At 36.1% G+C, this 26,551-nt stretch overlaps 1 protein-coding gene across 10 annotated transcripts in view; it reads left to right on the forward strand.

Moving 5' to 3' along the window:
• The window catches only part of WDR7 (WD repeat domain 7), a 350,640-nt gene that overhangs the window by 53,322 nt on the left and 270,767 nt on the right, over positions 1–26,551 (forward strand). For all 10 annotated transcript variants that reach the window (XM_025997662.2, XM_072757950.1, XM_025997661.2 and 7 more), the window contains 2 exons: positions 13,939–14,134; positions 23,477–23,691. In XM_025997662.2, coding sequence (XP_025853447.2) covers positions 13,939–14,134; positions 23,477–23,691 — 411 coding nt within the window. The remainder of the gene's footprint in view (positions 1–13,938; positions 14,135–23,476; positions 23,692–26,551) is intronic.

A 26,551-nucleotide genomic window follows, 5' to 3' on the forward strand; every position in this document is an offset into this window, starting at 1 on the left:
GTAAATGTTGTGAAGTACCCTTTTAGGACCGCCTGAGTACCAGTCCCTCAGGGAAGTTCTAGAATAGGCACTTAGTAGGCTAGCTGTGGGTGGTTTTGGAAGACTTCCTAAAAGGGTGACATCTATGGTATTTGAAGATATTAGCTTTATGGGTATGTATAGAATCATATGGTACATGAACAACCTTTGTTTGCAGATGTACTTAGTACTGTGTATGTTCGGTGGAGGAGTCTGCAGCCCTTAAGTTCTTACTAGTACCTGCTGGATCTATCTATGGCAAACGCTGGCAGGGATGTGACATATTTGTATATTCCTTTGAAAAAAGTGACCAAGAGATCAGAGTAATGGTTTTGTATGTGCTGCAAGCTAGTTGTATGTGAGACCATTTTGGTACTTTATTTTATCCAACTTAGGGTATTTGGAAGAAACAAAATGCTAAAATATGCGGCTGTCCTGAAAAGTAAACTATTCATGATATTCTTCAAAGGAAAGGTTGGATAAGAGAGTAAAGTGGAATGGAAATGGAATGATAAAAGATTAGAAAGGAAGAATGTATACTAAAAATAACAAATGCCAGTGTACAATAATTTTTTTAAGTCATATCTGGGTTTTTTTCTTAGACATTGGTGAAAGCTTTCAAAAGAAGCTGGAGAAAACTTTTTGCTGTTGGCATGTGGAGCCTACAACAATGAGCCACTGGTTATTGATGTCAGGTGGAGCAGGGAACCAAGTAGACCCAGATCTGTATCTTCATTTTGGGGTGACTTTAAAAGTCATTGTGGAGCTCTAGCAACACTTTCTGTAAAGTGTTTGGAATTAATGCCCAGCCTATGATAGGAACTCATTAAATCATTATTATTCTGTTACTATTATTATTTTTAAAGATTTTATTTGGGCAGCCCGGGTGGTTCAGCAGTTTGGTGCCTGCCTTTGACCCAGGGCATGATCCTGGAGACCCAGGATCGAGTCCCACGTCGGGCTCCCTGCAGGGAGCCTGCTTCTCTCTCTGCCTGGGTCTCTGCCTCTCTCTCTCTGTATGTCTCTCATGAATAAATTAAAAAAAAAAAAGATTTTATTTACTAGAGAGAGAGTGTGTACATGAGCCAGGGGGAGGGGCAGAGGCAGAGGGAGAAGCAGACTCGCCACTGAGCAGGGAGCCCCATGCGGGCTCAGTCCCAGGACCCCAGGATCATGACCTAAGCCAAAGGCAGACACTTACGGACTGAGCCACCCAGACGCCCCATTTTATTATTTCTTTTTTTTCTTTTTTTTTTTTTTTGCTCTTTCAGCCATTTCTTTTTATTTACAGTTTGTGTTCAATGCAAATCAATTCCATAACATGAGAAGTTACTATGAATCAAAGCATAAATACACAAACACAATATACAATCCAAAACTGATGTACAGCATTCAGGGATGAAACAAAACATAATGTTCATTCACACACACAGTAGCTTGAGATCTGTTGGATATTGTTGTTCTGGTGTAGGTTCCTAAAGATGGGAAAAATGACTTTGGTTATCAAGACTACTGTGGCCATATTAGATACTGGAACATGTAAGCATCAGTGTGTGACCATGCGAACAAAAGACCTTAGAGTGTCTAGTTTTAAAAAGCTTTCTGTGCATCGAGGCAGTTGTGAAAAGATTTACTTTCCAGAATCAAGCCCACTTTAGGCTTAGGACCAGGTTCTAACTATCTAAAAATATTGACTAACAGAAAGTGTTCCAAATGTGGCTATTCTGATTCAGAGTTTTTTTTTTTTTTTTTAAAGTATTTACAGAAAAAGTATAAAAGTTTTTCCGAATTTAATGTAAGCAAGCTTCCAGTCTTCACTTCCCAAATACTTGATTTATGATTTTTGGCTCCCGCACATATTTTGCCTTTTTTAATTTCAAGATTTGTCGATTTTACCTTCAAAACAGATCATTTTTTAAATTGTAAGAAGTACTCCACCTATGCAGAAATAAGCATTTTGAAATTAGTTGAAGTCAGCGTACTTCCACTCTTTGGAATCAGTTTAGCTAAATGAATCTGGCACCCTTGTTCAATAGGAATAAGTGATAAGTATTTAAGCAAAATTTATTCGTTATGCTTCACAATCGGGGGTAGATTCCAATGCATCATTGCCCTGGCACATGTCAATTACTATATAAAAAAATCAAATGCAATGTCAAACCCAAAGCCTCAGAGTTCAGTTCCCAAGAAACAGTGATAGCTTAACAATGTAAAACTTTTATCTAGAGTACATAGGCATTAAATTAGTACTGCTGAAACAATGCATTGAGGATTTACAGTAACACCTGGAAGTTCCTTCTAATGTACATATAAATAGAATCATGGAAGCTTTTTGTATTAACCGTTTTATGGCCTTAAAGATTTAATGAACCGAATGAAAACTGAATCTGTTCACATCCCATCTTTTACATCTCGGTAAGAGAAAATCTATTCTCATTTTCAAGGTAGAATTTTACATGTCCATACTTCTTAAGCCACATTTAAAGAAATTATCTCTTATCTAATCTTGGATGTGGTCTCTTCATCTTGTACATGAAACTCCAGTAGATTTAATAGACATTCATCATCTAGTCAAACCCTTCACATGTTCTTCAAACCAATCAAATTTGGGATCCTCAACATTTTGTGTCAATAAAATAAGGTGTGGAATTAGCAGATTCAATGAAGACCTGTTTATTTTTTCTTGTCACACTGGATGTCTAGACGCCATTTGGATTGGGTTTAGAAGATGGGGAAGTATAGACGTTTCTTGGCCTAAGTCTTTTAACAGTAGAGATGTAGAAGGGAGAACGAGATCACGAAGAGACTGGCTGTTGACAGCAGAGCACCGCCAGTTGGTGTGGTGGTGGTATTTGCTGGATTTGGGGGCAGTCGAGGTACTCTGGGAGGAGTTACTTGAAAGTGTTGCAACAGTTGTTTGATTTGAATAAATCTGCGTGGGTAGGAGCAGCGCCAGGAGCAGCAGCCCCAGTCCGAGCCTGGCCACCATCGCTCTGCCCATGTCCGCTCCGTCGGCGTCGGTGCGCGGCGCGTGTCCCTGGCTGCGGGGCGAGTGCAGGACGCGGGCTCGGGGCGGTCGCAGGCGAGGTGGGGAGCGCGGCCGGCGGGACCTTATATCCATTTTATTATTTCTATTTGCAGTTACCTACATTCTCATTTGGATGATAAAGGTCTAAATCTGGGGAATGTATTCATTCATTTCCAGCTTTATAATGACTTCATTATAGATACACTTTGTTCCTGTATCAGGAACAACTTTTCATTTCCTCGTTTCCTTGATGGCCAGGTGGTTTTAGGATCTGCCCAAATGAGGGATGAGTTCCCTTTCTCTCTCAGTGTAACTGCATCTTTTTGTTGCATGAGACAGAACTTTCAGGAGATTAGCAACTAATTTCCTAGAAATTGCACTCGAGTATTGTGCTTTGCCTGCTCACTACCCGAACATTAGTGTTCTTGTCTGAGTGGCCCCAACTGTGTCATTTCTAATGGAAATTTGTGGGCAGATTACAGAAGAGCTTGACTATTACCCTTGCGAAGCCTTTGGCAGCTTGACCCCAGATGTTCAACGGGGACGTTTGACTCTAATTTACTGCTTTACTTAGGCATAAATTATTGGCGAGGCACAAATTTCTTGCTTAATTGTGGACACTGAAGGTTAGGTTTCTCTAATGTTCTTTGATACTTAAAAAGCAAGCCAGAAACAAAAAAGTATTTTTAGTATATATTTTCTAGTAGTTTACTGGTAGGAGGTACACATATTCTTTTAGTATCTCCAGTTTTAAAAATGGGGTCAGTATCTATGAACCCACTTATTTTCATGAGAAGGTAAAAAAGATATTCCATAATTACATCAGAGGCATAAATTCAGTGTTTATTTCTTGTAAGGATGCAGGTGTAATTGGGGTAAATAGGTTGAGGCTGAGCCAACAGATTCACAGTCACTAGGGGAGATAGATTTAGTGCCTTTCACCTTTCTGAGTGAGACATCAGAAAATGGAAGGCCAGGACCAACAGCCACTAGGAGTCGAAAGTCTCTGACCTCTGAGAAGGGGGGCCCTTTGTGACAGGAGACTTTAACTCTTGAATGTGTGTAACCCAAAGTTTGGGGGCTCGTGGGTGGCTTAGTAGATGCGTCTGTCTGTGGCTTAGGTCGTGATCTCAGGGTCTTGGGATCCAGCCAAGGGGTTGGGCTCCAGCTCAGCAGGGAGTTGGCTTCTCCCTCTGCCTCTGCCACTCTCCCTGCTTGTATGTGTGCTCTTTTGCTCACTCTCTCAAATAAATAAATCTTTAAAAAAAAAGGAATTTTGATTATTTTCAGTCTGCAGTGTTGACTTTCTCAGTCTCTAAGACCCAACAATATGTAAGTGAAATTAAAGGAAGCTTGTTAACATTTTAAAGACACGAAGTGAAAAGTTATAAAGTAAATTCAAAACAGTGTGAGGAAACATTCAGGAACAGTGGGAAGTGATCATTGAGTTGTTGGATTGAATACTTTTATTGACTTACATTGTTAAAAGTGCTAAAAACTTTATTAATGTAATTTTAAGGTAGTATTTGACAGTGATGATTATGCAGGTGGAACTATACAGATTAGATTAAAGCAGAGATACTAATATGAAGAGAAAATACAGAAAAAGAAAACTAATATATTGAAGAATTATAAACATCTTTCTGTTTCCTGGTAGATGCCTAAACATTGGCAACTCCTTCAGAAAATACATTTACATTTTAAAAGATAGAATGTATGGTATATAATAACAATGGTAAAAATAATACTACCATTATCTTTTGTATGCATGATATGCTAGTCACTGTGCTAATTTCTTTGTGTATATTTCATTCACACAGTAATTCTTTGAGGCGCGGTCATTGTTAATCACATTATACAGAGATATGAGGTTCAGAGAGGTTAAATAACTTCCCACAGTCACACAGTTAGCAAGTGGTAGAGCTGGAATTTGGTGCTATCTAGTCCGACTTGATGGTCTGAGCTTATCCACTGTGCATACTGCCTCCTACTAGATGTCATTATGTATTTAAAAATAATTGTATTTCTCCAAATTTTATCTGTTATTTTCATTATCGATTTATGTAGGTATATGACTTTGATGCATACATACTTTTAAATTGCTAATTTTTGAATATTTATCTTGCACTTTGTAGAACAAAACAGCCATTCTTTCAAATTTCTATATCCTACTTTTCCTTTAGACAACTGTGCATTGCCCACTTCTCTTGTATTTACCCTTTAGTTTTCATCTTTGATCATTCAGCTTTGGAGTTTTTTAAACTCCTTTTGCCTCCTATTACTTATAATACATTGTTTGCTTTTTAAAAACATGTTTTAGGGGCAGCCCGGTGGCTCAGCAGTTTAGTGCCGCCTTTGGTCCAGGACCTGATCCTGGAGACCCGGGATCAAGTTCCACATCAGGCTCCTTGAAGGGAGCCTGCTTCTCCCTCAATCTGTGTCTCTGTCTCTCTCTCTCTCTCTGTGTCTTTCATAAATAAATAAAATCTTAAAAAAAAAAATAAAAACATGTTTTAGCTGCAATTTTACATGTTTAACACAACATTGAAAATGTTTGACAGAAGAAATAGCTAAGAAGGTAAAAGGTCACCTGTTATCCTTGTACATATAAGAGAATCACAATGAACATTTTGATAGCTTTCCCTGTGGCCTTTTAAAATCTGCCTACTGTATACTTGTGATTATATCGTAGATATAGTTATCTGAGCACATTGCATCTTCATTTAATGTTAACTTTTCCAAGTTATCTTATTCATGAAAGTAATTTTTAATGATTGTATAACCTACCATATTTATGTGAGGATACCATATTTACTTAGCAGTTCTCCAACTTTGGATATGTAGATTGTTCCTAACTTGAACATATGTATTATACCATCTTTTTAAATTAAAATTATGGTTGTTCCCTTGGATAGATTCCATGAATTTTTTTAAGATTAGAACCTCAGAATTTTCGTGTTTTTAAGGTGACTGAGGTATAGTAGCAAATTATTTTCTACCCTCATTGCCCACTTCATTGTCTCTTACCAGCATAAAATGTTTGTATTTACTTCCATGCTTCAGTTGCCATACCTGTAAAGTGGAAATAATAATTATACCTACCTCAGAGGGTTGTAGTGAGACTGATGAATTATAACATTTGGAATTTAGCCAACTATTTAGAATAATACCCAGCACAAAGTAAGAACCCAATAAATGCTGGGTGTTTGCTATTATAATTTCTAAAATCTTTGGCTAAATGGATAGGTGGAAAGAATATCTTGTTTCAATTTGCATTTTTTTGGTTACTTGAGATATTGAAATTTCTCTATGAAGATTTTAATGATTTTTTGAGACATTTTTTGTCCTTTGCTTATTTGTTTTTCTTGGGGATTTTAGTGCTTGTATGAATGCTTAACTTAATTGAAATGTTAAGCATATGTGCTTTCTATTCAAATTTTCTCCTGTTCTTACATAATCTATCCTTTTTCTGTGTAGCTTCTTGCATATTTTTGAAGCTTGGAATCTTTCCCTATCCAGAAATATGATGAAATTTGATTTAAAAACAATGACTGGACTAAGAACAAACATCAGATACTTTATCAGAAATTATGGGGTGAGAAAAGAAGGCTGATGGACTTTTTTTTTTTTTTTTTTAAGAGAGGGAGGGAGAGAGATGAGGGAAGGGGCAAAGTGAGAAGCAGAGGGAAAGAGAATCTTCAGCAGGCTCCATACCTAGTGTGGAGTCCAGTACAGAGCTGAATCTCATGACTCTCAGATCTTGATCTGAGCCGAAGTCAAGAGTCAGATGTTTAACCCACTGGACCACCTAGGTGCCCCATTTTACATCAAATTCATTTTTTTTGGCTGTTTAATTAATAAGGAAGCAGTTGAAGAAAGATGGAATTCTGATTAGCCCGCTATTACCAATTGTATATAGTGAATGAGGAAATTAAAACTTGTTTCTAAAAGCTTTATTTTTGGGGCTCCTAGGTGGCTCAGTTGGTTAAGTTATCTGTCTTCAGCTCAGGTCGTGATCCCAAGGTCTTGAGATCGAGCCCCGTGTTGGCCTCCCTGCTCAGCGGATTGTCTGCTTTGCCCTCTGCCCCTCCCCCTGCTCATGATCTCTCATGCGCTCTCTCTCTCTCTCACAAATCTTTAAAAAATATTGAAGTCCTATTTTCATATAGAACATAAACATTAGATGGTTAGTCACTGTTTTGGTTGGATTACATGGTCTTTATTTTCCACAACAGCTATCAAAGAAAAAGCTCTCTACCTTTCTTTTTCCTTAAAAAAAAAAGGGGGGGGGATGAACTATGGATTTCTAAAAAAAAATTTTTAAACTAGTTTCATGAAAATATGGAAATGAGATGAATACTTCTAGGCTCTTTTTTTCCTTCAGGTAGAATATTTAAAAGTGATAAATCATGCATCTTAACTGCACATTTATGTTCCATAGAAAGAGTTCTGGGAAGTATGAGAAATAATGATTAAGAGAATAGCGAGATTGATTTATGACTAAAAGAAGCTGGTCATTTATAGCTTGTCAAATGATGGGCATATTTAAAAGGAAAGACAGTAGTTATCATATATTTAGAGAATACTCAGAAAAATTGGGGGGAGTTAAGTGATTGCTCACGAAATGAAAAAGAATAATTTAGAAAATAAATTAGTAAAAGTAGGGAAAATATATGTATGTAATTTATATTGGGAACTGTTAGAATGCAGGATCATCTCCCCAGAGAGCTAGTGGAAGGGATAAACTAGCTATCTCTAATTTCTGTAATTCACGGCAGATGTTTAGGAACTGGTTACATAAGAGGTTTCTGGGAATGGTTTAAAATGAAGTCTTGTAAAATGCATAAGGTCAGGTTGGATGACCTAGGTGGTATGTTCTGACTCTATCAGATTCTGTGATAGTTTGTGGCATTCTGCTGCTCAGCACTAATGTATTGTGAGGATTATTTACTGGCAAACTCAATGAGACCTTGGTTGAGGATCAAAATTATCTAGAAAGAAAAATTAGCCCTGCAATATATATGTTTTGGTCCAGTATCTCCCTCCATTTCCTTGTCCAGTTATCTTAATTTTTTTCATCAAATAAAAATATAGTTTTCATTAAGCATTCTGTTTATTTTTGTTAGCCTTTGCTTTTAATTAGCTTTTGATGTCATTGATATGTATTGCTTCTAGGGCAGAATTAATAGTATTTGGGCAAAAAATAATATAGTGCAGAATTATTAAGATTCAACATGAATAATCATGTTGATGCAATCACTTATAAAGTGATGTTCATGCAATCACTTATAAAGTACTGAACAAGTTGATAGGATGTTCAGTCCATGCTGTACAAGTTTTGAGTATCAAAACAGTGAAAAATTGTACTTGGTGCTCATGAGTCACACTCTGTAAGTCTGTCCTAGCAGTGGTTGTGGAGTGTCTTCTGTGAGACATTTAACTGGCGTAAGGGAATAAAATACTAAAGCTCTTGCTTATATCCTTTTTTTTAACTTTAAGAAATTGAGCTTCTGACCATTTGGTAGATGGAAGGAAACTGTATCTCACTTATTTCTTACATTCCGTGGGCACATATTACCTGGGGAAAGAGCAGACCTGCTACTGAGAGGAGGCAACAGCATTGCTCTTGCAAGGTGTGCTTGTCTGGTTCCTCACCTGGCTACCACAAAATGGGCACAGAGAATGATGATGGAACATATTTCCGATGGAACTTCAGTATCTTTTCATCAGCAACTTTATGGTTTAAGGCAGCGATCATTTGGTCAGTTTGGCGGGAGGGTGGCCAGAAAATGTGTATTTATATAACGTTTGTGTTTACATCCAACAATCATTAGCAATGAAATCCTTCTAAAGCTGTATATTATATTTTGAGGTGTTGGTTAGTGCTGACATAATTAACCTTAGACACTTAAGAAGGTGTCTCCTTTCATCTCAAATTTGTTTATTTAAATGTTTTATTTATGTTTTTACAATTTATGTTTATATTTGTTTTATTTTTTATTTATGTTTTTATAATAAAATGTTTTATTTTTTAAATTTTATTTTTTTGAGAGAGTGAGCACATGAGCAGGGAGGGACAAGCAGACTCCCCATGGAGCAAGGAGCCAGACAGGGACGGGGTAGTGGGGCGCCATCCCAGGACTCGGATTTCATGACCTGAGCTGAAGTCAGGTGCTTAACTGAGCCACCCAGGAGCCCCGAGTTATTTTTTTGTTATATATATTTTAAAGATCCTATTTATTTGAGAGAGCATGAGCAGTGGGGAGTGGTAGCAGGAGAGGGAGAAGCAGGCTCCCCGCTGAGCTAAAGCCTAACATGGGAGCTGAATCCCAGGATCTGAGATCATGATCTGAGCTAAAGGCAGACTGACCCTTAACCAACTGAGCCACCCAGGTGTACCCCCAAGTCATTCTTTTAAAACATATTTTTTGTGTGTGGTTTACAATGTACATGATATATTGGCACAGGAGCACATATATAATTTTTAAATATACATACAGTGGGAATACATTACAACGTTTTTTTTTAATGAATGGGTATGTGATCAAAAAAGCATAGATGCATGAGGTTCACATTTTTTAGTTGTATTATTTTAATTACACAATTTAAATGTCTTATGCATAACCCCCTTACAGTGTCCTTGACGTTAAGTCACATTTGGGTGACTTTTCCAGGTTAAAGTGGAACAAAGTAGAATGAAATTAATTGAATTATGGAATGAGTCATTGTAGGTGAAGTAGATGTTCAAGAACCAAGATCCCTGGAATTTAATAATTTAATAATAAAAGAATTGTGGTAATTCATTTGTGGGGAAGCTGGGTCTAAATCAGAGATAGGAGTTACTAAATATTATTTAAGAAGTGCGTCTTTAGTAATTTTGAGGACAGATAAGAAACCAAGTTAATTGCATTTTAGCAAATCTTTTAAGTGCTTTCATTTAACAGATAGCTGAGAATTATTTATCATTACTCTGTTCATTGTTTGAATTAAAATTAATACCAAAGTGGTGCTTGAGAATGGCCTTTTTTCCTTTTACATTTAAATAGGCTAGACATTTGCTTTGTTTATACCATTAATTTGTTTTCACACAGCCTGTGAAGGTAACCATCAACCCACAATTAATTAGTGGAATCAAAATTAATGAGGTTTTACTGTATTGGGCTATTTCCACTCTAGGCCAGTTTTCTTCACACGAGTTGGACTAGCATTTTTTTGAAAGAAGAAAAATTAGATTTATTTTAATCCATATTTAAAAAGCAGAGAACCATCTTTTCTTGTGAGTTAAGTACCTCTAATAACTATGCTTTCTTGGGCTTAGCAGTATTGATTTTTTTGTTTTGTTTTGTTTTGTGTCTTGATTATTTTGGCTATTTCCAGACTGTTGCTTATTACAGTAAAGCTAGAGTTAACTCTTCAGATGCTTATTTTCATTTACAGGGATGGTATGTCATTTTTAGTTTGGACCACACATTTTTTTTGTGTGTGGGGATGGGGCATGTCATTTTCCTATTTTCATCATTATTGCACTGTGTGAAAGAGGAACAGAACTGTTCTTCAAAGCATGTTTGTGTAAGTGTATATGTGGTACTGAGGTACTAGTTTTTCGTGTGGTAGTGAAAAGCTAGAATTTTTTGAATTAAGTTTATTTTTTCCCTTCAGAATATGATTTAATCTACTTTTTTTTGTTATAAATTTATTTTTTTTGGTGTTCAATTTGTCAACATATAGAATAAGACCCAGTGCTACTTTTTAAAAGAAGATCCTTTGCTGTTATTTAGTATTTCTTTTGTCCTTTATTTTTACTAATAATAGTGATAAGATGATGTAGAGTAATAACAGTGATAAGTCTTTTCTTGAGGGTGGATTACATTTTCTTGAATTTTTAAATTTTCCACCTGTATATGTAAATGGGGAGGGTGAAAATTGAAACTTCTCTTGGGGAGTTGATGCCTGGAGATTAAGTTCCTCATAGGAATGGGGAAGCCTTTGTTTGTTTGTTTACTAAGTGTCTGCAGTCCTCTCTCTGCTAGGTTATAAAGCATCCTACCGTAAGACATTTGGCAGAGAGAATGTGTTGGTCAATAGTTGCCAGTACTTCTGTATCCCCTTGGATGTTAAGATCTACCCGTAGATTGTAGCTTGAGGAGCACAAAACATAGTAAAGAATCTTGGTGAAAATTCACCTGTTGTTGGAAACTTCACCCCAACTCCTGCCTCTCTTTGAAATGGAATGCCAAGAGTGCACCTGGACTCAGATGACTGTGGACTTGGGGGCCAGCGAGTCAGCTAGTGAGGTATATGGCATCAGTGAAGCATTATCTCATTTTTAAACATTTTTTATTTTTTTAAAAGTTTTTACTCATCTGAGAGAGAGAGAGGGAAGGGGTGAGAGCACATTAGCAGGGGGGAAGGGCAGAGGGAGAGGCAGAAGCCCCAATGGGGGCTCATTCCAGGACCCCGAGATCATGACGGGAGCTGAAGGCAGATGCTTCACCCACTGAGCCACCCAGGGGCCCACAGTAGTTCATTTAAAGATGAGGAGCTTGTGAGTCAAAGTAGCAGAGTCACAAGCAGTGGCGGGTGTTGTGTGCACTGTGGCAGATCGGTACCTGATTAAAGGGCGTGGACAGATGAAAAGAAATGTTCTCCAGAAGGCATTCTTTTTAGTAAATCATACATAGAGGAAAAGATCCCTACAAACATTTATTTCCTACATGAGAGAAATAAAATGATTCCTTTTTGGCAATTTGATGTTGCTAAATAGTAATAGTAGTTAATCATTAATGTGGCAACCATCCCTTTTTGTGAATTGAAGGATGCATATATTTGATAAATACAAAGTTGTTACTAACGGTAATCTGTAGAAATGCAAAGCATCCATGTATCAAACTGTTATCTTTGGTTAGCAACGTATGTCTGGTGGAACTCATTTTATGTGGTCTGAAATATCTTTGCCCTGTTTTATTCTAACTTTGCCATATTTAAATTATTTTTTTTGTAGTTTGCCACTTTATTTTGATTTATTATTTAATTATAAAGCTAATTTTTGTGTGCCATAGTCAGCTACCCCTCAGTCCTTATGTCTTTTTAAAGGAAGAAATCATGTTTTATGTTATAGTTGAATGCTTATCAGAGAACAAGATTAAGCTTAAAAAATGCTTGTTTAGGAAAATTCTATTTGATGTTTTAATAAAGGTTTATAACATGATTTTTCTGAACTTGGTTTTTTAACTTAAAATTAGTAAATACCTGCTATGCTGGTTGCTGGTTATAGTATTTAAATCATTGTATAACAAAAAATACAAATAAAGCTAACACGGAATAAAAGATTAACATACCTGAATTTGAGAACAAAGTAGATAGTTAAATCTTACTGTCTTTGCTTTATTCATGCTCTGCTTCATTCAAAAATTGATTTTATGTTGTTTACAAAAATAAACATTATTCAGTAAGATAAAAATGAAGCTAAATGATGAAGAGAAACTGAGAGGAGAAGGTAGAGGAGGCCAAGAGTCCTCCTGCAGAAGTGCGTGTCCCCCTCACCCCCACTGTGATGAGTAGAAAATTCAGGCCTAGGTGTCTTACTAGCCAGAATGTGAAAGGAATCAGCTACAGCAGTTTTCTCCAAAGTGTGTTCCTCCAAAACTCAGTCTTCTAAGACTACCATGGAAAATAAACTTTGAGATGAGCGATAACTGTGTTCCCCTCATAGAGATAATTCTATTCACATCAGCCTGTTACAGGTTCTTTGAAGTTCTGTGGTAAAATCAACAACTGTAACTTGCGTTTTCTCAGCACATTTGGCCACCCCTACCTCTTTTCATTTGATACCTGTCAACATTTCCCATTCATTGCCACGTTGAGATGTACCAATCAACGTGGCATTGTTCTTTAGCTAAAAATGTTTGCTTTGGTGAAGCCCAGCCCAATGAGATTTGAAAAGTTTCTCCTTTGGATACCACTGAAGGGATAAGCCATATATATGTAGTGCAATGGGCCTCATCCTCAATATTATTCACAATATATATATAGCGATGTGTGGCTGTTTTCATATGGTTTCACCTCAGTAAGAACTAACTGAAAGCATAGTCTATTAAATCACTAAAAGGTTCTGTTTTAAATAGCTTATAAATTGTCTTAAAAATTTAAATACCTTAATTTTTTAATTGTCCAGATTGTGAATTCAGTTCTCTGTTGCTAGTGAACATCTTTACCGTCTTTGGTTATTTATATTCCATCTTGTTTTAAAAGGAATTGAAAGGCAGAAAACTAGAGATGAGCAGAGAATACACAGCAGAATGTTTAATTGGCTATTGTGTGTTCATTGAGGGGGTGCACCTGCTGACATTACAGACAAGCTGTGAAGCACATCTACACATAATACAAAATATCTGTGGCTCTTGAAAGGCAGGATTGTAGCTGAGGGACCAGGAGGGTATTGTTTTTGAGCCAAGAAGCAGGAAAGAACATAGGTCCAAAATGACAGTCACAAACAGAAGGAAGCACTGCAGAAAGCCCGCTCTAGCAGCTAACAAAGGAAAGTTCGTACTGTGGAAGCAGAACGCATAATAACAGATCAATTTTTTTCCAGCTTCGCCTGCCCCCTGTATGGCGATCATTTTAGTAAGGTCATCTTCCGATTTGAACAGCAGATTTTCCAAGGCATCTTTTCCATCTTTAATCTGGGATTAATTTAGCATTTTTTAAAGTGTTGTCACGATTGAACTGGGTGTTTCATGTATAATGTGAAGGAACACATTTCTTGACACAACGTAATACTGTGGTGGGTTTTCAGCAGTGATGAATGTATAATTAATTTTGGTTTATGTTATTGAGGGCCAGATACATTTTATTCTGAATTTAATCTAAAATATAATCATTCTTCTTTTTAGGCAAGAGTGCAGCACTGCATCTGCTCTGTAGCCAGTGACCACTCAGTGGGACTCCTAAGTCTGCGAGAGAAGAAATGCATTATGCTGGCATCTCGTCATCTTTTCCCTATTCAAGTAATCAAGTGGAGGCCTTCTGATGATTACCTAGTAGTGGGATGTTCAGATGGCTCTGTATACGTCTGGCAAATGGACACTGGTAAGAACAAGTGTTAAGAGATAGACTAGAAAATTAAATGGAAAATTAATTTGATTTCCTGGAAATTAAAAAGTCTTTTATGTGAGGAAAATAGCCTTAAGATGTAAAAATGGTTGCTGCATTTACTTCTGAGTGTTATCATCATTGTCAACAAAGAACAATTTAAATTTTCCTCTCATTTGTTGTACTATGCCAATTACTTTAGGGTAGCTCACTGATCTTCAAAGGAATGCAGTTGAAGACAATATACAGACTACAACAAGACAAAGGCAACAGACTAAAAAATAAGTGATTTCTATAGAATTCATGATGGAAAATGTGAGCAAGATTAAGGAACCCATTTTGTATCAAGTTCAGAAACAGTGGAAGAAGAAAAAATTCTTTTATTTAAACAGCAGGAAAGCAGTATGAAGTAGTTAATTAGAGGAGGTAATTGAAACGAACGTTTCAAGATCTAGAGAGAACATTTAATATTTCAAGTTTCAGAAATTTTACATATGGGGCATAATATAGAACAAGTCATGTGTAGCTCAGAAGTACACACACAATTATGTGTAATGTTTATACACAGAATCTTAAGATTTTCCGTGGGAAATTTTTAAGTGTGTAACTAAACATTTTCTGCTTTAGACTTTTAAAAACACATTTTATTCTACTTTTACTCTTTTAAGTCATCTTCTATCCGTGATTAAAGCCTTTATGTATCTAGTTGTACTATAGAATACTTCTACCAAATTTTCTTTTCTTCATCTTTCTTTGTTTTAAATAGTCCTTTTCCAAATCAGGCTATAAACATATTTCTGCTTGGACTGTGGTGCAGTAGGGAGTTCTACTAAGTCCTTCTGTAAAAATAGTCACAGTCTTCTTCGTGGATGTTATTTATGGTCCTTGTTTTAGCTGGTAGTGCATAGGCAATCTTGCCAAGAGGGAACATCTTGGAGAGTGTCAGACTTCTTTACTTTTATATTTAATTTTTCTTTTTGTTGTCTGATTGAGGGTCATACTTTCTGTCAAAATTTAAGTCACAAGTGTATTAGAAAAGAGAGATGAACTGAAATCTCATTACTCAGTGATAAATATTAACATTTTAGCATATTTATTTCGGTCTTGTTTCTGTGCATTTTTAGAAACAAAATTGCTGTCACCTACATATGTAACTTTGTACCTTTTGTATTCATTTTTGTGGTATTCCGTCTGGTGGGCAGCACTGTTTCATATTTGGTGGTTTTGTCTGCCCCATGAACTAAATATACTGAGTTTGTGTTGGGCTCTGGAGTCAGACTACTTGGTTTTGATTTAAGATTGACTATTTATTTGCTATTAATGAGATCTGCTGTAACTTACTGGACTTTTGTCTCTCAACTTACTCCGCTGTAAAATGGAGATTATAATAGTTCCTATCTTATGGTAGTGCTGGGAGAATAAAATGAGATACTTACCTGCTGTATAGTAGACATATGTAAATGTGTGTATGTGTATGTGAAATCAAAACTTGTGCGTGTTCATATTGGCTAATAATGTTATTAATAACAGTAATAACAAGAATCCTGCTTTCCTTGTTACTTTGTTGAACTTGGGAATGTGATCTTACGTTTAGAAATATTTACGTTGATTAATATTAAAGAAAATAAGTTTTTACAGCAGTAATGTTCAGAAAGCACTATTTTAAAATATAAATATTAACCGTTGATATAGCACAAATACTAGAATATGGTAAACTTGTCTAGGACTTTTAAACATTAAAATATTGTAAAAGAGAATATCATTTTTCTGAATTTTTCAGTACTTAAATAATTGTTATTTGAATACTCCAGGTACTTTAAATACATTTGTAAAGAATATGAATATGAAATTCTTTACAAATGAGCTGTTACTGAAAGGCAAAGTTACTTTTCCAGTAATTTCCCTAGAAGGAGATGACAAATACCTCTTAACTATAGGTGTACTGGAGGATATTACTCTTATAACGAGTTTAGTGTAATTAAGCCCATTCTTATTAAACACAATATATAATATTGAAATTTCACAATTATCTAACTTCAAGAGGATTTAGGTAAACAATCAGTCAGTGTGGCATTCTTAAATCAAAAGATAAAGAAGCAGAATTTGTTTTGGATTTAACCATAATAGGAGGTGTACATTCCTTTTTCCTCCTTGCTGCTCAGGCTTTAGCTAGTGATATAAAGGCCCCTGGGGAGTGAGTAAGGCACATCCTGAAGGTATTGACATTATTTATTTATTAAATTTATTTATTTATTAAATAAATAAAAAATGAAGCCAAATAAATCAGATTCAGCCAAGGTTTGATGTATGAAATGTATTTAAACTCTGAGGAGACACTTTATCCCTCTTCTTAACATTTTGGGGATGTATTTTTACAAATGATACACTAAAACAACTCATGCATGGTATGCAATTTTCTGTTTGCTATTTTGAATTTTACTGATGTTTCTAGCTTATAAACACTTAAAAATGTCTTTATACTTTTATGCAGCATTTTCTTTTAGTTATTTCCCCCTTCAAATGGGTAGTGTTTATTTCCAGTATTTATTTTCCAACAAAATGAAGTTGAAGCTAGTAAAACAAAATTTCATTAGAAAGACAGAAGTCCAGAATCTTTTGCTCTTTACTTATGTCGTCTTTATTATATGTATTAACAATTAATAGTGATGTGGAGGCCAGGAAAATTCTTATTCTTTCACATCTTGGGTACTTAGAAAATCAGTCAAATAACTAGCAACAAAGATTGGCCAGCTGGACCTCTTGACTTTTACTTAGGAACTTATTATAGGTGGCCCACTGACCTAGGTGGTGGCTGCTTCTGCATGGAGCTGTTGATGTGGTTCAGGGACCAGCTCTCTCCTCTCCTTCTTCATATTTGACATTTCCAGTAGGCGAGTAGAGTCCTTCCCACAGGCCTTTGACAAGGTCAAAATCCGGTCTGTTTGGGAAACAGTGGCATGCTGTTAGTAATGACTGATTGTATAAGATGCTCTTATCTCACCATTACCAAGCTAAAATAGCATTTTCATGTGTCTATTTTTATCATGTTTGTTACAGAACAAAAGTGATTCTCACATCAAAGACATCATGCAGAGACAGTTACTAGGTGTTCTCATACAGATGCAAATGCCAATAGTGCTTGCCATATATATTAGAAATTAGTGTAGGAAGTCCTGTCACTTTGCTGTGTTATCTTTTTTGTTTGTTTTCTGTCTCTGAGTTTTCTGAAATACTCTTGTTTTTACGTTTACTTTATGAAATATGCATTAAAGTCATTTTGTAAAAACTTAATTATCTAATAAAAGGTAGCAGAGAATTGTGAATCAAAGGGTATTCATGTCTGCTAAAAACATGTAAAATTGGATAATCAAAAGCATAAGTGTCAATTGGATTTTTCACACAAGTAAAGCCTTAGTATGTGTTATTCTTGCTTAATACTTTATTTGAAATTGTCAATTCATTTTATTGATTATATAAGATGGTATAAATTTTCTGAAATTCCTTGGTAATGTATACTTCAATCCTATGCAAAACATTTGCCTGTTAGTCAATTGATGGTATCTTTAATGGATTTATAAGTGCAATTTGTGTAGTTTAGTCTGTAAGTTTTATAAATATTTTCCTTTTTAAACATTTTTACTGGGATCCCTGGGTGGTGCAGTGGTTTGGCGCCTGCCTTTGGCCCAGGGCGCGATCCTGGAGACCCGGGATTGAATCCCACATCGGGCTCCCAGTGCATGGAGCCTGCTTCTCCCTCTGCCTATGTCTCTGCCTCTCTCTCTCTCTCTGTGTGACTATCATAAATAAATAATTAAAAAAAAAAAAAACAAAAAACAAAAAAAAACATTTTTACTTATTTAAACTGATAATTTTGTCTTGTTACTAAAATTACCAGAGAGAATCAGGAAGTGGCACTTCAGCCCAATCTTTTGGTATTAGAGGAAGAGTTTAGTAGCAAGTATTTTCTTCACATTTTGACCCTTTGCCTGCAGTATTAATACAGTGGAGATTTGATTTTATGTTTCTGTTTCACATTGTATAGCATTATCATCAGCTTTTCCATATCTCCTACATTTTTGTTTTGTATTCTATTACAAAAATATACCATTGGACAGGCAAAGGCACAGAGGATGAAATGATTAAGAAAAAATGATACCTTTCCAAAATCATGGTAAAACCAGTATAATCAGTTTCTTTTTTTCCCTATGGATGATTCACTCTGGAATTTTGAAGGAAGAGGTTCTTATAGTGGAAATATGACTGTCTTTGCTACCTCCCCACCAGGAGCTCCCTATACAATTGTCCCTCCAGTTAGGTACCCATTAGTTTCCTTTTAGGTTTCCATAGTATTATCCTAACTCAGGACTTTATTTTTTCACATGTAGGCTTTCTTTATTGGTTTTCCTGTCTTCTTTATCTACCTTCTAATCCATCCTGTACTGCGCTGGCAAATTAATCTTAGGAAGTGTAACAACAGCAACAACCTTTGGTTCATGTACTGTTTTAATTAAAGAAAAAAAAATTCTTCCCTATAGCTTTTATGACAAGGCCTTTAGCAATGTGGTATCTTCCTACCTTTGTCTTTGTTTCTTTTACATAGACCAGTTGCTCTGTGTGAAGAACAATTCTTTTTTTTTTTTTTTTGCAAAGAATAATTCTATTCAAGAATAATTGGGCTTTTCTCTACTACTTCTTATCTTTTATATCATCCCTATGTTGCTCGGGGTTTTCACTCATTTGGAACATCCTTTCATTATTTTTTCTTTCCTTTTTTTTTTTTTTTTTTTTTAAGATTTTATTTTTAAGTAATCATACCCAGAATGGGCTCAAAGTCACAACCCTGAGATCAAGAGTTGCATACTCCCATAACTGAGCCAGACAATGCCCTGGAACATTATTTCTTTTTATTTGCTTATTTGTTTAAATAGTCTCTTTAAGAAAATTTGAATAATAATAACAAAATCTTGCATATTTACCTGTGTCGTTACCATTCTATTGCTCTTTGTTGCTTTGCATAGATCCAAATTTCTATCTGGAATGATTTTCTTTTTGCCTAATATGTAATATCTCTTGTAGTGCAGGTCTAGGAATGGTGAATTCTTTCAACTTCTTTGTGTCTATAAAACTCTTTGTTTCATCTTCATTTTTAAGATTTTTTTTCTGGTTGGAAAATTCTAGATTGATAGTTTTTTTTTTTTTCTTTTCCTTTTAATACTCCACCGTCTTCTTGCTAACATTATTTCCAATGAGATATCTGTTGTCACTCTTAGCTTTGTTCCTCTGTATGTGCTATGTCTGTTTTTTTTCCAACAGCTTTAGACTTTTTCTTTTTTTCTTTATTATTGATTTTGAGAAGTTGAATGTAGTTTTTTTCATATCACTTTTGCCAAGGGTTTGTCGTACTTCTTGGATATGTGGGTGTGTGGTTTTCAACAAATTTGGAAACTTTTTGGCCATTCTCTATTCAAATATGTTTTCAATCCTTCCCTGTCTTTCTTCTCTTTAGAGGCTATAGTTATGTGTTTACTAAGCTATTTAAAATTGCCCACAGATTCCAGATTGTCTTTTCATTTTAAAGTTATTTTTCGGTGATCCCTGGGTGGCGCAGCGGTTTGGCGCCTGCCTTTGGCCTAGGGCGCGATCCTGGAGACCCGGGATCGAGGGTCTCCCAGTGCATGGAGCCTGCTTCTCCCTCTGCCTGTGTCTCTGCCTCTCTCTCTCTCTCTCTCTCTCTCTCTGTGACTATCATAAATAAATAAAATAAAAAAAAAAGTAATAAAAAAAATAAAGTTATTTTTCTCTGTGTTTTATTTTATATAGTTGCTATTCTCAGTCTTCAAGTTTATTAGTCTTTTTTTTTTTTTTTTTTTTTTTACAATGTGTAATCTGCCATTCGTTCCCATTTAGTGTATTTTTCATCTCAGACATTGTAGTTTTCATCTCCTTAAGTGTGATTTTGGTCATTTGCTATCTTCCATGTCTCTTTATTCAAACTTTTGAACATCTGGAATACAATTATAATAACTTTTGGTGTCCTCGTTTGCTATTTAAAAATTCTGTGGCAGTTCTGGTTTGATTTTTATTGATTTGAATTTTGTCCTATCAATCATCATTTTCCTGCTTTTTTCCAGAATAGTCTGAAAGTGGTTAAAGAGTAGAGGCATTGAGATTAGCTTTTATGCTATTGCCTCTAGCCAATAAGAGATGATGGATTGTTACACCAGAGTGGTAGCTGTGGAGTTGGTGAAAAGTGGTTGAACTCAGTATATTTTGAAGGGAGAGTGAACAGGATTTGCTGATAGTTGGATAAGGGGCATAAAAGAATGAGATGGGTTAAAGATGATCCAAGGATTTAATCATGAGCAACTCAAAGGATGGAATTCATTTCTGGACATTGAGAAGACAATGGGAAGAGTAGATTTTGGAAAGAAGAATTAAATTTTTTTTATATTGAGTTGAGTATTAGACATTCAAGTAGAGGTGTTGATTAGTGAATTGTATATAGAAGTCAGGGGTTGAGTTGGGGATATCAGAGCAGGTGATGTAAACATGGGAATTCTTAGCACAGAGAAGATACTCAAAGTCATGACATTAGATGTATTACAAAGAGATACAAGTAGATAATAATTGGGGCACTCCAAGGCTTAGATATATTTCTGTGATGTGAAAGAAATCAGCAAAGGAGACTAAAATGGACTAGCCAGGAAAAAGAAAATGAAGAGTGTGATTGCCTAGAAAAAAAAGTGTTTCAAGGAGTAGAGAGGAAGAACAAGTATTGCTGATTCTGAATGATAGTAAAATGAGGACTGGGAACTAAACATTGGATTTAGCAACATGGAGAGGAGGTTCTCTGCATATTTGGGTGAAATCTGATTTGAGTAAGTTTAAGGAAAAATGGGAGGAGAAAAATTTGTAGGTAGCAAATACAGAGGATGATATAAAAAATGGGATACCAGCTGGAAAGAGATATTGGGTCAAGCGTGTTGTTGTTATTGGTCTGTGTTGTTGTTTTTTTTTTAACAGGTGAAATAATTGCATGTTTTTATGCTGATGGAAATGATCATGTGCTGGTGGGAATGATCGAGTAGGTATGGGAAATAGATGAAGAAAAAGGGGAGAATTGCTGAAATGATATCTGGGCAGATGAAAGGGATCAGGTTTAAGCTACAAGTGTGTTAGGTTAGGTGTTTGGATAGTTCACGTCTAATTATAGAGTAATATGAGTGGAGATATGGTAGTGGGAGCTGGTAGGACTTCTTTTTAATTGCTTCTTTCTAAATGAGCTAGGAAACAACTTTTCAGCCAGGTGAGGGTGGAAAATGGAGTGTTGGAGATTGGAGGAGAGAAAAGGTATAAAATAATTAGGAGAGTAGGAAAATGAAAGTCTGTGGAAATGTGGTCACTATTAAGGACCCCTTGAGATCAGTGGTCATGAATTTCAAGTGGATCTTTTAGCATGTTCTTCATTCATACTCATCTTCATTGTACAGGTTTGGCATAGGTGGAAAGTTGGATTTAACCAAGGTTGGAAAAAAATACAAAAAAAAAACAAAAAAAAAACAAACAAACCAAGGTTGGAATTTGCTTGGCTGGTGCAAGGAAGTGAGATAAAAACAGAGCTGCAGTTATGAGGATGGATGATGAAATTTTAGTTTATGGGACATAGAGAAGTGAGGGACAGGGCAAGCATGATAGGCTAATGAACTGTTGGAGTCAGGGCTGAATGAGGAATTATTGTATCAGAGGATCGAAGTAAAGAATGGAAGCCACTATCAGAGAGTGGCATTTTTGAAGTTGGGATCATAATGGGATTTAGTTATTGGTAACAAGAAGATTATAATGTGACCATTGGCTGGGGTCAAGTGTAGGGCAAAATTTATTGGAATAGAGGAACTCAGAGAGCCAAGAGATCAGGATGTGTGGAAGAATCATATGTGCTGATGATTTTTGAACACTTTTGAACTTATAAATCCTGTTAGAGTATGCATACTCTCCTTTTCATATATACACAAAAAGTTTTAGGTCACAAGTCCTTTCTGTGTTTTGCCTTCCAAAATATATTGGTCAAGATTCAGTGAACTGGTTAGTAAAACAGTGATTTGTGTTAATACTAAAATCACCATGAATTAATTCCAGGACTACTATTGGAAAGGGGACAGTGAGTCCAAAGTTAAGCCCTTTAAGGAAGGGGAAGGGCAAACTTGAATGGCATGTATATAAATACTCAGCATCGGGAATAATATGTTTGGGTACTAGCTCAAAGACACAATAAAACTCTTGTATTTTGTTGACATTTAAGTTTCTGGTGTTCTCTATGGTTATTTTTCAAAATTGATTTGTCCTCTTTTAGAATGACTCTGGAGGAATGCCCAGTGAATTAAAGTAAACTTCATCATTATTTCACTGTTCTTATTATAATCTTCAGAAGATTATGTACAAATCCATAGAATGAGACCCTTCTCTGCCTGGTGTGATGGCTGTGTACTGTAGAAAAAAAAGTGTACAGAAAAGCTGTCTGCGTTATAGGAAGGAGTTGTGCCTAACTTAGACATGAAATGCAGAGATAGAGATCAATGGAAACTGGCCAAATGAAGAAGCTTTGAAGTGGTTATAAGTTGAAATAGTAGTTATTTTCACAAATATACAGAGAAACATTTGATTGGGTATAAACAATAAAAGTCAAGACATTTGCAGACAGAATGAGAAATTATAATTTTTCCTTGTTTTACAGAGATTTCCTAGAGAAAGAGAAGCTCCGGGAATTATTAAGGTAGAAAAAATGAGAATAGCAAAATTTAGCTCTTTTGTTTGGGATTGATAGACAACTTAGGGGAAGTTGAAGTCATAGAAATTGATATAGTAGAGTAATGATGTGGAGTATCAAGAAGACCGTCTTGGAAGTTGACAGTGGAAAAATTTAGGGGAAGTTGTTGAGGTCTCAGCTTTAAACTTGGCTTTCTTCGGTTTGGCGCCTGCCTTTGGCCCTGGGCACGATCCTGGAGCCCCGGGATCAAGTCCCATGTCGGGCTCCCGGCATGGGGCCTGCTTCTCCCTCCTCCTGTGTCTCTGCCTCTCCCTCTCTCTCTGTGTGCCTATCATGAATAAATAAATAAATAAATAAATCTTAAAAAAAAAAAACTTGGCTTTCTTGTGAAGTTGTGGTTGGGGCATTACAGGAGAAATGATTAAGATAATGCTGCATAGAAGGTCATCAGAGGAGGGAAGCCCTGAGGAAAGTATTGACACAGAAAAAAAGACAAAGCATTTTCTTTCCCTAAAAAATGGCCAGAAGCAGTTATAGTGTTTTGTGCACTGACTGTGAATGTATATGTCTTCCAGGTGCTTTGGATCGCTGTGTGATGGGGATCACAGCAGTGGAGATACTGAATGCTTGCGATGAAGCCGTTCCTGCTGCAGTGGACTCTCTCAGTCATCCGGCGGTCAACCTAAAGCAAGCCATGACACGGCGTAGCCTTGCCGCTCTTAAAAACATGGCCCATCATAAGCTGCAGACTCTTGCAACTAACCTCTTGGCTTCTGAGGCATCTGACAAAGTAAGTTTTGTATGTGGGTTCATGTGTATAGTCCCCATTCCACTCCATTTTATAACACAGTTTGGCATGTCTTAAGGAATACCTTTTGGGAGAGGACATTGAAAAATAAGCTTCTGATTTTTATCTATCCAACATCGTTTTTGCTATTTCAAGTATTTGACTTTTTTTTTTTTTTTTAAAGTAAGTATACTTACCACTTAAAATATTTAAAAATGATTCTTATGGAGTCAGGTGATTTCCATTTCTTAAATGAGAGCAAATATTTCTCTTATCTGTCCTTTTGCTTTTTTGTCTTCCCGTTGAAAGATTGAGCACTAACTTTTATCTTTAGAAATAAAACAATAATTTAAGTACAATTAAGATGTTTCTAATTGTGACTGCTCATTTGTTTTAAAAGCAGAAGATTCTGATTTTAGTAAGTTTAGGACATTATAAGGATTTAGGGAGGATATTTGAGGTACAGTAGACTTGTGCAAGTGCTCTGGGACCTGAGATCAATCACACTTTCCCTCTGATATTCACATTATGGCAGCAGTTACCTCTTCAGTTAACAGAAGATTATCCTATGAAAAGAAGAACAAATAATCTCAATTCATTAATGGGTTACTTGCCGTTAGTTTTATAGAGGCTAGCCACTATTTGGTTTGTGGCATTTATGTTCTGTGGTTAGAACTCGCTTGTTTCTGGTAATGGCTAAATGAAACTTCCAGAGAGTCCCAGCATTTCATCTGAGTCACACCTTAAAATTCCCAGGTGCATCCAAGTATTTATTAGAATTTATTAGTGGGTAACACAAATACTGTTATTTTCATTCTCTTATTCCGGAGTACCCCCGCCCCTTTTTTTTTATGGTTAGACATGTGGCTAAATAACGAACAACTTGAAAGGCTTATCTACAAACTTGAAAATTTGCTTGCGAATTAATGCTGAGAGCTGATGACATAAAATGCTCTTGGTGGTTCCAGTGACCCATGTCTTCTAGTAATTGGCAATAATATTTGATCATTCTATCTTTCCCCAAGATATTAAATGCATTATTGGCTTTGCTGTATTATATGTTTCATAGTTTAGAATTATGAAATCCTTCTGCATTTTCTTTCATATTTTCTGTCCTATGTTCTAAAGTTTGAATAGAAACCATGGCTTAAATGCATTTGCTGTGCTTATAATTTCTTTCAAGAGATCACATAGTTATCCCTAGGAATTCACTGTTCATAGCACATTGTCTGATATTCCAAAATTTTTAATTATTTGCCCATTTATAAAATAGTATATGCAAGGACAAGTATGTATGTTATATCATTTTCAAATATATGCTTTTTCTTGTTGGTATCCCCTAGAAATAGAAATTTGGAAAAATAATTATACAACTGAAAAATTAAAAATAAGTGGTACAGTAACATTTATGAATGGCTTTTGTAAGTGGTCATGGTCCATTATGTGATTTTTACAATCTTGTTTGTCCCTGTTTTAATAGCGCATTTTATAGTGCAATTAGTGATAAAAGCACCAGATATCAGAGACACTACACTTATGTATTGTAAAATATATTGCCTGTGAACCTCCTCAGTCTTGTAGCAGTGGTAATTGTTGCCTGGCCTACAAGGAAAACAATTATAGAAGGGGGAAGGCTTAGGAAGCTGAGGCTGCAAGAGGGTAATCACTTTATGAAAAATGTATGTTGGCTGGACCATTAGGGATTTCTCTATTTTCTCATGTTGGATTTGAGACTCCTTTTGAGGGGAATATTTAAAGAGCTGTCCTCTGGACGGCTTTTTAACCTCAGGAGAAATAAAACCCGCCCAAAGTTAAACAAAACAAAACATAACTAAGAGCCTCTCAGTGCTGTAGGATTGACTCTAGGATATTGGAACTAAGTTTTTTCATGGGTTTCTCAATAGAAAGTAAAATCTCCATGGGAATACTCTATAGAAAGAATCCTACCTTTTCTTTGTTAGACTAATGTTAACAGTTGGGCTATTTGGGAGTAACACATATTGTATATTGCTAATTTTGTTAATTATGCCAGGCATGTAGAGCCTTGCAAACAAAGATAGGGGATTTACTTTCCTCTGATTTTTTTCTTTCACTGGAAGATCGAGAGGATGTTCAGTGGAATTATTTACAACTGCACTGAATCCTTGCAAGATGTGTGTATCTGAACCCCTGTGTGTTTCTCTTAGGACAAGTATCTTAATTTCTCTTGTACCGTATTAACTTACATACTTTTCTGAGTCTTCCTACTGAAATTCAGCCTTCTTGCAGGCAGGGATTGTGACTTATTTATTGCTGTTTCCCTCATGACATCTAGTAGCAGCTGTGCAATAAATATGCATTGAATTGGATGATGTGTAACAGAAAGTGCTGATGGCCTCTGCTTCAGCCTCTTTGCCCGGGTCTTTTCCCTTCCTTCACAGTTGATTGTCTTGGCCTGATGATCAGATCTATTCCTGTTCACAAGGCCTTAGATGTGGAACATTTATTAATCACCTTTTGCCCTCCATTCAGCTTTGCATTCTCCCCTTTTGGTTTTGTCTAGGCATAACTCATCCTCCTTTGCTATCTCTGTATTGTCTGCAGTCCAACACATCTTGCAATTATGTCCGCGAGGCCCTCTCCTTTAGGCTGTAGAGCAGGGTTGCTCGGCTTCAGCCCTACTGACATTTTGGGCTGGATAATTCTTTGTTGTGAGGGGATGTCCTGTGTATTGTAGGATGTTGAGAATCATTTTTCCTTTACCTGCTGTATGTCAGTAGTTGCCTCTCTTGCCCAGGCATGAGCATCAAATAGGCTCTCAGTAATGGCCAAATGCCCTGTGTGGGGAAGAAGTGCCTCTGGTTTAAAACCACTGTTCTAGAAA

Source organism: Vulpes vulpes, chromosome 5, assembly GCF_048418805.1.
Source record: "Vulpes vulpes isolate BD-2025 chromosome 5, VulVul3, whole genome shotgun sequence".
NCBI lineage: Eukaryota > Metazoa > Chordata > Mammalia > Carnivora > Canidae > Vulpes > Vulpes vulpes.